The sequence below is a fragment of the Cydia amplana genome, chromosome Z (genome assembly GCF_948474715.1).
Source record: "Cydia amplana chromosome Z, ilCydAmpl1.1, whole genome shotgun sequence".
Classification (NCBI taxonomy): Eukaryota; Metazoa; Arthropoda; class Insecta; order Lepidoptera; family Tortricidae; genus Cydia; species Cydia amplana.
This window is the reverse complement of record NC_086096.1, coordinates 22,331,162-22,343,853: the sequence shown is the minus strand read 5'-3', so window position 1 is coordinate 22,343,853 and position 12,692 is coordinate 22,331,162. Positions and strand designations below refer to the sequence as shown.

Here is a 12,692-nt window from a genome sequence, read left to right as displayed (position 1 = left end):
TCAAACCTGAGGGCTACTGCAAAAACCGACATTCGAAAATTGCGGGGATCTTTCTCTTTTACTCCAATAAAGGCGTAGTTAGAGTGACAGAGAAAAATGCCCGCTATTTGCGCACTTCGATTTTTGCGGTTATAGCCGCCCGGGATGTTACACGTCAGAGCTTTATATTTATTATTATAATCTGGCAACAAAGCTTGCCACGCCGCCTGGGACCTGTCAATTTGCTTGCGTCGGTGTCTGCAGAAAAGACCTTGTGTTAGGTTGCCGGCGAAAAATTAGTTTCAATGTTAATTGTACCATTTATGTAAAATAAAATATAAAGAACTCCACGACCAAAACACTTCAAAGATGACTGCGGAAATGCAATCTAAGGCTAAATTGCCTCACCTTTCGTCTGATAAGCAACTCACTTTTATAAAACTGGCTGTTTTGTCAATGGCAGCGATTTTATGTAAGTATTTATATGTTCTTCTTTATTTTGTTAATACGATCGCACTATAGTCAACCTTAAATCTATTTATTATACTTTTGAACGCAAGTGGCGTACAAATTTTTCGTAGTCAAAACATAGTAATATAGAAATCGCTTTGTGAGGTAAGATGAGTATCAGTAGACTGTAGAGTCCCAGCAAAGGCCGCATTTTATATTTAAAGCTACTTGTCTATTAATACTGTATTTGTAACATGATAAAATTGGTCAATATCTTACTCTCTGTTGTGATGTGTTGTTAATGATTATTTACAGTTAGGAGATGCACTTGACAGGACTGCATTATGTTTGTGTAATGTTACTTTTGCTTTCAGCATTTGCCACACGTCTGTTCTCTGTTCTACGGTTTGAGAGTGTTATCCACGAGTTTGATCCTTACTTCAACTACAGAACTACCCGGTATCTCACCGAGGAAGGTTTTTACAAGTTTCACAACTGGTTTGATGATAGGGCATGGTATCCCTTAGGACGGATTATTGGTGGTAAGAAACTTCGATATATATTGGAAAACTATTTCATTTAATGTTCTCATTATTAACATCCTAGATATAGCTAGTACATTGTTGGATATTGTCGACAGGCACCATCTACCCTGGTTTGATGGTCACCTCCACCACGCTGTACAACATTATGCAGTATATGAACATCACCATTGATATTCGCAATGTGTGTGTGTTCCTTGCACCATTTTTCTCTTCCCTCACAACCATTGTCACATACCTGTTGACTAAAGAACTGAAGGTACAGTAATATGATTAACATTATGTACAATGATGAATTGCTATAAAGCTGTTTTCCTACCAAAACAGCCTAATATGTTCTTTTTTTAGCTTAATTAGTTTTTATAATAAGTAGCTGTTATTTCACTTGGTTTTTATATCTATAGCTGTTATTTTTGACGATGAAAATTACTTGATGTAGAATACAATAATATTATAATGTGCATTGTTTGTGAATGGTGACAGGATGAAGGAGCGGGTTTGGTGGCTGCAGCCATGATTGCCATTGTGCCGGGCTACATCAGCCGCTCTGTGGCTGGGAGTTACGACAATGAAGGCATAGCTATATTCTGCATGTTACTTACATACTACTTCTGGATCAAAGCTGTCAACACTGGAACTTTGCTGTGGTCTACAATGACAGCATTAGCATACTTTTACATGGTAAGTTTAAACATATTTTCTTATAACAAATTTCTTTTGCTGCTGGTAATCTAATCTAGTAATCTGTTTCTTTAAAACATTAGATATGTATTGCTCTGCAAATTAATTGAATATTTTAAATCAATGTATAATCTAGCTACTTTCAGACAGAAGAATACAGTAATTTCTGATTGGTCAGTAAAATAAAGACGAATGCTTGTTTGGCATTAGCCTTAAATGCCAATCATATATCATAAAGATGAAACCTTCACCCTGATTAGTGTATTTGTGCATTTTTCAGTTTTTGCAGTTTCATACAAAATATTAAAAATTAACCTTTTTTATAATTGTATTTTATATTATATGTATATCATATCATGTAAATTGACTTTGTGCCTACATCAATTCTTGGGACTAGTTGTCAAGCGGACTCCAGGCTCTCATTAGCCATGGCAGGCAAAATACCGCGATAGCGCGAGGAAGATGATGTAAATTGACTTTGCAATTGGAGTAAACCAACAACAAAAGCCTTTTTAGACAACATTATCAAAATCAACAGTTCTAAACCTGTGTGTATTAGCTTATTTCCACTTTAGTATTTAACTATGGGCTGATTTCAAAGAATCCAGCAGGATAGCAATATTTGTTTGGCATATGGGTCGTAATAATGGGAAAAGCGAGTTTATCAATATGCTGTGCAACATTTTATAGCCCGGGTCCAACTGCATACTGAAGCTGTTAGCATATTTCTGTTGCACACACACTCATACAACGTTATTCAATTCTGCAGCGGCCGCCCTTACTCTGGTTTTAGTGTCTCTCTGACCGTCCAGTGTGGAGCGATTCGCACCAACCAATATGTATTAAGTTCAGGGATCGTGTCAAAGTAAAGCTGATGGGGACTACGTCCACGCGGATCGCTAACTCATACATATTGGTTGATGCGGATTGCTCCACACCGACGGTCAGTGCGACACTAAAACCAGCCTTAACCTTTTAACCGCCAGCAATTTTTGATCGAGCGCGCTCGTGTCGCCACCGACAGTAATTGTACCACGCAGAGTAAGGTTGGCATAGTTAATGGAGTTATAAATGTGGTGTAAAAACCAAATCAGATCTTTGTCTTATTTATCAGACTGTGGCGAAATGAGCTGGATATGTAATATCTTATATTTCAGACTCTGGCGGTTAAAGGGTTCTTAAGGAAGAAATACAATGCCAGGCGAATTTCAACCTTATCTTAATATTACAAAACTTTGAATAGTGTAACATTTCTCGGTTTGTCGTTATACTTAATATTATAAATGCGAAACTGCTGAACCGATTTGGACAAGATTTGCTATGGAGATGTTTGACATAGGGTAGTTTTTGTCAATCATCATCATTCCACGCAGACGAATTCACGGGCAGAAGCTAATACGTAATATATGTACATATGCATTTTTAAGAGCTAAGAGCTTTTTGATAGTATCAGATTTATTGGTAGAACGCCGAGTGAAACTTGCAGCAAGCAATAAATTAGTTCGAAATCATATTGTTTCGAACACTGTTTCGAATCTCTAATTATCTCGCTGACTATATGTACAATAGACTATAAGGGGTCATCCATTAATTACATCACACGTTTAGGGGGAGGGAGGGGTCAAGAAAATGTGACATATTGTGACATGGGGGAGGGGGGAGACACAAACTTTGTGACGTCACTTTAACTTAAATTACTTAACTTTAAATTATTTTATTCGTTGTACATTTAAATAACAAGTTTTTAAAACGATAATCGTTTTTATTCGTTTAATTTTCTTTCCTAAGCAGTTTTGGGTTATAAAATTACTAATATTTATATCGTCAAAAATATTTTGATAAAATATTAATAATACTTAGGTACTTACTTAATTGGATTTGGCGATTTCGTAGAAAAAATGTGATGTCACACTAGGGGGGAGGGGTTTGCCAAATGTGACCAAATGTGACAAGGAGGGGGAGAGGGGTCAAAAAACCTATAAATTCGTGTGACGTAATTAATGGATGACCCCTAAGGGGTTAAATGTAAAAAATCTTTTTTACCATGGTCAACCCAATCCAGTCTTACAACTCGAACATCTGCTGTTTCTGATTTTTACGGAATCTTAATGATTGTGAATACAACTTTCTTTATTCACTTCATTTGTGTTTGAATTCTGATGAAACAAAAGGGCCCTAACTTGTCTACTCCATGATGACTACATGTAAGTACGGACGATCAATCGGAGTTCGCTTTGCAAATATCCTTTTTAGCGATGATAAGAGGTATGTTGATGCAGGTATCGTCTTGGGGCGGCTACGTGTTCCTGATCAACCTGATCCCGCTGCACGTGCTGGCGCTGATGGCGCTGGGCCGGTTCTCGGCGCGCGTGTACGTGGCCTACAGCGCGCTCTACTGCGTCGGCACCATCCTCTCCATGCAGATCTCCTTTGTCGGCTTCCAGCCTGTGCAGAGCTCGGAGCACATGCTGGTACCTTTTTTTTAATCTATATTATATTTTTAAAGGGGTTTTGTCACACAGTGACTGTCACCCCTGTACTGAGATCAAGTAATAATGTAGTAGTGTAGCATTACTTACACCACTACATTGCTTTTAAGTATAGGTTGCACATAATGCGCGCGCGGTTGCGCTTAACGTATATCTTTAATAGCGCCGGTTAAAAAGTAGCCTACATACACTAGCTTAGATGGCTAGCTAATAGGCTTAAGATTTGTGTAAAATTCATTTTCAACACTTGCTCGTAACGTGGAACTTATTGATCCGCTTTTAGGCTCATAATCCGAAATATTACGCACGCGAGCTTATTCATTATATTATCGGACTTGTGCGGTAATGCATGATAATTTGAGTAACTAATTGCTAATAATATGCATGGAGACGTACATACCTTCTTAATTTTAAGCTAAAATATAAAACAATGAACTTGTCAATAGGTACATACTTACAGATAGCAAGTTCCATATGGGTCTGATATGGGTACATAATAATAAAACTTCGTTAACTTCGCATCTTTCTTTACGACTGGAAATGTATTGTTAGTTGTTGAAACCACTACCACTACGCATAATAAATGCATGTTAGCCGTGATCACAGCATAACGAGTGTTGTGTGCGCAGGCGCTGGGCACGTTCGGCCTGTGCCAGCTGTACGCGTTCGCGCAGTACCTGCGCGCGCGCCTGTCGCCGGCCAACTTCGAGCTGCTCTTCAAGGCGCTGCTCACCACGCTGCTGGCCACGCTGGGCACCGCCGTCGTCGCGCTCACCATCACCGGTAACTTTACTGTCTCAACTAGCATCTGCCAGCCAACAGAGGATGCCAAACACCTTGCCAATTGAAATTAAAATACTGTCGTAAGTGGAGCATAGGCTCTGAAGTAATAGAGCAATTGACTTAATGGTTAATCAACGGCAAGACGGATACGCCATTCTTTAGAATCACCATTAAACGAGAAACAAGCTGCTCAAGAAGTCAGTTTCATTATCAGTGTATTTAGGGTTTTATTGAAATTTGTAGCTGATACTTTATTGTGAATGTTGAAAATACATGTATTGTTTTTTCTATAGGTAAAATCTCGCCCTGGACTGGCAGATTCTACTCGTTACTGGACCCTTCTTATGCCAAGAATCATATTCCAATTATCGGTAAGTTATTCTTAATTTACAAATATTATGTAAGACATTGACCCTTCCGCACAAGTAGGCTATCTGCATTCGTCTTTAGGGTACCGTGCCCTACCGTTAAAATTGAAATGCGAATAAACGTTTATGTCCTAGGTTTCTCTATCGATATCAATAGAATACAAGAGGCAGATAACGATTTTGATGTTCGCTTTAGCTTGCGAGAGCGCGAGGTCGGCCGTCAATGACCTTAGAACATCTCTGGGTTGATTCTGAACTCTATGGAGCTTATTATTTTCCACTATTGGTTAATTACAGTGAGAGTAAACTTGGCGCGCCCACCCGTTTGGAAGGTGTGAGGATGTTCTGTGGCGTAAGTAATGTACCTAGTTTGCGGTTTGTCCGCAGCGTCGGTGTCGGAGCACCAGCCGACGTCGTGGTCGTCGTTCTACTTCGACCTGCAGGTGCTGGTGTTCCTGTTCCCCGCCGGCCTCTACTTCTGCTTCGCCAAGCTCACCGACGCCAACATCTTCATCATCCTCTATGGAGTCCTCAGTATCTATTTTGCTGTAAGTTATTTATAGTAAAATGTAGTTTATACTGCGTTAAAATTACCATGTCACTTGGTAAACTTTATTTTTAAAATGATGATGGAGAAGCTTGAGCGCGTGGAAGGCGACGTCGAGTGTCATCATTCCGTTGTCTCCGCGCAATGATTTCTTTACACTTTGCTCTCTGACTGAAAGTTGTTTATCTTAGTTGAGTGTAGGTTTTGAATACGAGCTTAATGTGTCGAGTGTCGCAGGGCGTGATGGTCCGCCTGATGCTGGTGCTGGCGCCGGTGATGTGCATCGTGTCGGGCGTGGCGGCCTCCAGCCTGCTCAGCCTTCACGTCAAGGACATAGAGCCCAAAGTTGAAAAGCACGACAAGAAAAAGAAGCACGATAATAATCTGGTGTTCCGTTCCGAGGTGAGTAACACGTCTCGTTAATTAGTTACATATTATGCCTCATTTTTATTGGAAGATGTCAATCGATTCTACTGCCCGTGACGTGAGATCCAAATGCTTCTAATTAACCTGCTATCTATTGTGCCCTAGAAACTTCCAATAAATAGCCGATAGGGATAGTGCCAATAGTGCCATACATTAGAAAGGGACATCATGATTCGTCCCTGAATCGCTGTCAAACTTCGGTTTTGTAGGTGTCTTTTCTGTACGATAGTACTTATTAATTATTCTGTGCTCATATTACAATGAAAGTTTCGTTCGTTCCATTCGTGCCAGAGGGCCTACCGCGAACCACGTTCGACGTGTTACCTCCCTGTCACACTTACGTACGAATTTACAAGTGCGACAGAGAGGCAACATGTCGAACGTGGTTCGCGGTAGGCGCTCAGCTTTCGTGAATCAACCTGTACATCGATCTTTTCAAACCGCGATAACTCAAAATGTTGCCACAGTGATTGTTTAGATGCGTGGTGAAGTGAAGCGTGTGGTTATGTTGTACAGGTGGGCGCGCTGTTCGTGTGCGTGCTAGGCTGCCTGCTGGTGTCGTACGTGTTCCACTGCACGTGGGTGACGTCGGAGGCGTACTCGTCGCCGTCCATCGTGCTGTCGGCGCGCGCGCACGACGGCGCCCGCATCATCTTCGACGACTTCCGCGAAGCCTACACCTGGCTCAAGATGAACACGCCTGAGGTAATGGCACACACACACACTCCGCGACGTGCCGGGGCCGGCCGGACTCCACTGCACGTGCATCTGCACGTCGGTGGACGCGCCCGGCCCGGGTACTAGAACACCTTAATATTCTTACATTTATCCTCGTAGGTACCTAATAGCAACACTCTTAACTGATCGGTGGATCTTATTTCTTTGCAATAAGGTTTATTAATTATTTGTTAGCAAAATAGTATTTTTTTATTCTTGTGTGGACTACATTTATTTACGTCTATAATAATAATATATGTTTAAACCAATAAATGACAGAATATTAACTATTAAGAGTTGATTCCTAATACTGAACAAAAAAATCTTAAAAACTAAATTGTTGTTTAAATAGCTTGTTATGTTACGTAATGTATATGTAACATCCGTTTCAAATTATATTCGTACTTTATGGATGTTGACTATAGAAATGTTACGTGAAAACATTCAAAATGACGATATTCTAGTGAAGCTCACACATGTCCTCGATTTCAATACGGGCCCATTATTGGCAGGACGCTAAAGTGATGTCGTGGTGGGACTACGGCTACCAGATAACAGCGATGGCGAACCGGACGGTGATAGTGGACAACAACACGTGGAACAACACGCACATCTCGCGCGTGGGGCAGGCCATGGCGTCGGCCGAGGAGCGCGCCTACGAGATCATGCGCGAGCTCGACGTCGACTACGTGCTCGTCATATTCGGCGGCCTCGTCGGCTACTCTTCTGATGGTACGAGTATAGCCCACTATTACCTAAGTAGACCTCTAACGCTAGGTTTCCATGAGATCTGGCCACAGAATAGACGGGCGAAAAGTCTCTTAGGTTGCGCAAGACTGCTCTGGTCAGTTCAGTTCAATTTAAAAAGCCTTAATATGGTGTCTAAATTATTTGATACTATGAAGATTAAGAATGACGCAAGCATTTAAGTCACAACATGGTATAATCCTCTTTCTTTATATGATTTATGCCAATTTTTCTGTATATTTTTTAAAATAATGAATCTAAGCCATTGTGTTCAGCAAACGCATTTACTGTTATAGTTGACGAAATATAATTTGCATCGATTGGTCATAAAACTTTTTCTCAAAAATGGACGGCAAAGTCGACGTTGCCGGTTAAAAAATAGGTCGCGAAGTGCGTAGTTTATGGTCACTCAAAAAATTAAAAAGTTAAAAACATTGCAGTCTCGATTTCGGGACTGCAATGTCACATACAAATTCCATTATTTAACGAGTTCCAAACTTTTTAAAACTTTAAATGGCCATATCAAATGAAGGCATAGATCCCTTAAACAGCCAAACAGATGATCAGCACTTATTATTATAAAGCCTATAACAGACTATCGCACCGCACCGCGACCTTGGAGCGTCGCACCCATAAGTGAGAGCGAGAAACAGATATCTCTTTCTCGCTCTCACTTATGGGTGCGACGCTCCAAGGTCGCGGTGCGGTGCGATAGTCTGTTACAGGCTTAATGTTGGTACCTCGACTATTTAGGTGTCTCAAATAGGTTGGCGTATTTTCAGCAGAAAAATACACTTCTTTTTTTTTTAAAGGCGGCAAGCAAATTTTTTTAATGGTTGTATTTTTTTCTGTGAAAATTAGAACGTTGCTTCTGTAAGTTCTGTAAAATATTTCTATTTCTTGCACCATTTTTGAGAAAAGCACTATATATGACTCGGCTGGAAGGCTACTTGCTGGCTTCCGAACCTCGACAATAATGTACTATATCTTTACGAATACATTGAACTTATTGGCGCTCTCACTTCGTACAGGCGCCAAAATATCTCGGGTGACAAGGTTCACTTTACACCCTTGGTTAACAATCTACTATTCCTCGACCATAATACATTTGCAATTTAATTTATTGAAATCGAGAAGTTGATCATAAATATAATGAGTTGGAATAAGCATGCAGGTTGTTAAGGGGCATTCAGCCGCCGTTAAGATAGTGATGTGTGCACTCGGCAGACATCAACAAGTTCCTGTGGATGGTGCGCATCGGCGGCAGCACGGACCGCGGCGCGCACATCCGCGAGGCCGACTACTACACGAGCGCGGGCGAGTTCCGCGTCGACGCCGACGGCTCCCACACGCTGCTCAACTGCCTCATGTACAAGATGAGCTACTACAAGTTCGGCCTCGTCTACACTGAGGGCGGTAAGTGTCTCACCATTCCTTATAAAACCGTGCCAAGTTACACTTTACTTTAGTTCCGTTACCTATTTTGCTAGCCTGCATAAAATCTCCTACAGTAACATGCCCTTAGTGGGCTCCGGCGAGGGTTTCGTACCCGAAGGGTAAAAACGGGACCCTATTACTAAGACTCCACTGTCTGTCTGTCTGTCAGTTGAAATTGTCACAAATGATGTGTTTCTGTTGCCGCTATAACAACAAATACTAAAAAGTTATACATATTATGGTCGGCCCTTATAATTTTAGTACTAGTATTAAACAATACTGCCATATTATACAAATTTAAACATGTTACAAGTCACCTACACCACTAATGGAAACCTGTGACAATAATGGCATTAAATGGAACAAGAAACATGTAAAGTACATAACATACTGATAACTTATCGGTGATATGTAACGTTAGTAGATATTAATCTGTTAATAGCTTACATTTCGTTGTAAAACATTTTACCGAGACTCGTAACACACATAGGTATTAATTACGTTTGTAAGGTAAACGTCCTTGTAATAATATTGGGTGCAGAGTTGCAGACAAACTCTGGTAAAATTAGTATAATGGTAGAGTAGTGAGTGTGATTGATGGTGTGTGTGTGGCAGGGCGGCCGCCCGGGTTCGACCGCGTGCGCGGCGCCGAGATCGGCAACAAGGACTTCAACCTCGACGTGTTGGAGGAGGCCTACACCACCGAGCACTGGCTCGTGCGCATCTACAAGGTCAAGCCGCTGCCCAATCGCGGCGTCTAAACTCCCACCATTTCTTCTGAGGCTCATTGTACAAACAAATGTCATTTATTTGCACATGGAATAGAGCTGAATTTCTTTTGTCCTAAAATTTAACAAACCAAAACAAATGCAACTTTGTTCCTTATGTGAAATCGTGTTAAATTATTGTTATAAATTTTGTACATTTTTTGCACATGGGCTTAAGGTTATTTTTTTTTGCACACTGTAAATTCGCTTGTACTTAGGCCGTAGAGAAACCAACTGCTAATCGCGTTTAAACATGCTCCATTGAAAACCTTTTTCTACAGAATGCATCCGATAGCATAAATACACTACAGATGTAGTGCATAATTGTTTTCCATCGTATTTTCTCGGCAGCGTTCGTATTTGTCATGCTACTTCAGTGAACCTCAGTAATTTTTGTACTGAGCGAAATAGCAAGACATGTTCGTACGTATCCGTGAAAATACTATGGAAAATAATTATGCACTACATCTGTAGAACTGTGGTTGTCAGGTCGACACTAATTTAGCCTATTGAGATTTCTATGACTAATAATATATGTACTGCTTTTAATACTAAGGGTTTTCGCTGTTCGGTACAGTCGCCATCAAGATGTGTGCGGATATTTTTAAGCAGATATTAATCGTTTTGTTAAATGTGATGACACAACTGTACCTTCTGGTCAGTCGTCGAGATTAGTCATACTATTCCGACTTAGTTATATATATACCTACGTATAGCCAAAAAGGCAATAACGGAACTCTTATAATTTTGTTCTGTCTGTCCATCCATAATTTTACTCAGCCACTCGGTTGAATGTGAATGTAGTTGTATATTGCGAGCTGCTACAATGTTGTGTAGTTGCATTCATATAAAAAAATGTAGGAGGTGCCCTGCTGCTGCCCTGCAGGTGCCTCTTTCTATAGCTCTCCTAAATACATCAACAAAAGATGCTGCGAGTCGGTTGTATCGTTTATGAGTACCCTATGATAACATTGATAACCTGCCCTTTATTAATGAAAGGCATCAAGTGCCGTGATAATACGCTCTTTGCCAGTAGGTGTCTTTTGTGTGACGGCTCGGACGGAACCCTTCATTGGTCGTGGTCCGACACGCACTCGGTCGGCTTTTTTATTGTACTTTTTCATAAGAGGAGTAGTGTAGTTAATAACTATATATATGTAATACGACTGAATGAAATCTTAGATATAAATACGAGTAAGTAGCCTAACACATCCGGGTGCATTAACTCATGAGCGTTACGAGGAATTCTTTTCCACTAGGGATATGTTTTAATATTGGATAGATGTTTGCGAAAACCACATAACTAAGTATTTTGGTTGATACTGCATTTATCTTTAACACTGTTAGGTGAGTACATAATATTATATCTTCCTGAAGCTACTTATTTATTTACCTAATTTATGGAAAATAAAAAGTAACAGTTTTTGTCCCACGCCCAATAAAAGTACAAGATCATATTTGTTATTAAAACACACACTATAAGTGTAGATACAATGAATGTGTGGACAGATGTATTGAATCAGTGGCGCCTGTAGGAACTTGAGCATCACTGCCATCAGCAGGGCTTCGCGGAAGAAATGTGCAGAACATCTCTTGGGATTCGGACGATCTTGAAAACATCCTGGCTAAGGGGTTGAAGTAAAGCTTGTCTTTAGCTTCTCAACTTGCTGATAGTCTGTAGCAAACGCTAGTAAGTAGTAACATAATCAATGATTTACGAGTTAAATTTATTTCTCAATTTGTATATTATTTGTATAACCATATCGAAGACAGCACAAAATACTATGCGATTATATATTATAATATCATTGTGATAAGTATTATCGTTGTAAGTGTATTACTTTTTTGATTTTAAACCCAGCTTGAACATTAATCTTACGTTTGCACTTAGCAGCAAACATGATTGAAGAGCCTAGGGGGGAGATAAGGATCCATTTTACAAACGAGACTTTTTGAACAGTCGACGTCAAATATGTTTACACTTTTGCACCTTACTCCTTTGTAATAAGGCAAAAAATTTAAACATACTTGTGTACAACTTTTAGATCTTGCTCACTACAGACATCGAGTGAAGCAGCTTGCGACGCCCTAAGCATTGTGTTTGCTATAATTCATTCAATTTATTGTGAAGTATTGTGCTTTGTACTGTGTCGCTATTCATGCAATATGTTTTTTAGTTGCAGTGAACATGACTTCTTAACTTTATATATTGGGTATTTTATTTCTAGAATCGTCAGTTAATATTGTGCGCAATTAATATAATTATGTTAGTCGGTATATTTTAGGACCGTGTACTCGTATGTCCCACAAACCACAATGTCAAACGGACTTTACGGATTACCATATGTTATGATTTATGGAAGTTGTAAAATTTTATTTTTTATTTTTATGTAAAATAAAACATTTAATAAGTAACAAAATTTTATTTCCATTTTTTACTTACATGCATCGTTTTCGACGAGTTACAATACGCTTATCGGCCGTTCAGAGGGCCTACCGCGAAAACCGAAATTCGCAAATTGCGGGGATCTTTCTTTTTTACTCCAATATAGGCATAGTTAGAATGACAGAGAAGGAAGCGCGCAATTTGCGAACTTCGATTTTTGTGGTTATAGCCCAGGTAGGGGTTTTGCCCGACTACGGAGAACTCGTAAGAAAAGATTATGTAATTCTAGAATCTGACGATGAGCCGGTTTTGAAGAACGAGTTGTCAATCGATTCCGTTTTATTGCCTTGGTGAAATAAGTAGACAACATTTC

General features: G+C 40.0%; 1 protein-coding gene across 1 annotated transcript; it reads left to right on the top strand.

Annotated features, from left to right (window-relative positions):
• The first annotated feature begins 151 nt into the window (after window positions 1–151).
• LOC134661662 (dolichyl-diphosphooligosaccharide--protein glycosyltransferase subunit STT3A) lies at window positions 152–10,190 on the top strand. The gene is made up of 13 exons (XM_063517814.1): window positions 152–451; window positions 804–971; window positions 1,070–1,230; window positions 1,455–1,652; window positions 3,932–4,123; window positions 4,771–4,924; window positions 5,218–5,295; window positions 5,680–5,840; window positions 6,077–6,241; window positions 6,782–6,970; window positions 7,495–7,714; window positions 8,957–9,145; window positions 9,782–10,190. The coding sequence occupies exons 1-13, from the start codon at window positions 349–351 to the stop codon at window positions 9,925–9,927; spliced, it is 2,124 nt and encodes a 707-aa protein (XP_063373884.1). The 5' UTR covers window positions 152–348; the 3' UTR covers window positions 9,928–10,190.
• The last annotated feature ends 2,502 nt before the right edge of the window (window positions 10,191–12,692 follow it).

Bases quoted from the DNA above. Each gene is read 5' to 3' on its own strand.
- LOC134661662 (XM_063517814.1), top strand. From the start codon at position 349: ATGACTGCGGAAATGCAATCTAAGGCTAAATTGCCTCACCTTTCGTCT. The intron at 972-1,069 runs GTAAGAAACTTC...TATTGTCGACAG, and splicing joins CTTAGGACGGATTATTGGTG to GCACCATCTACCCTGGTTTG. The intron at 5,296-5,679 runs GTAAGTTATTCT...GTTTGTCCGCAG, and splicing joins GAATCATATTCCAATTATCG to CGTCGGTGTCGGAGCACCAG.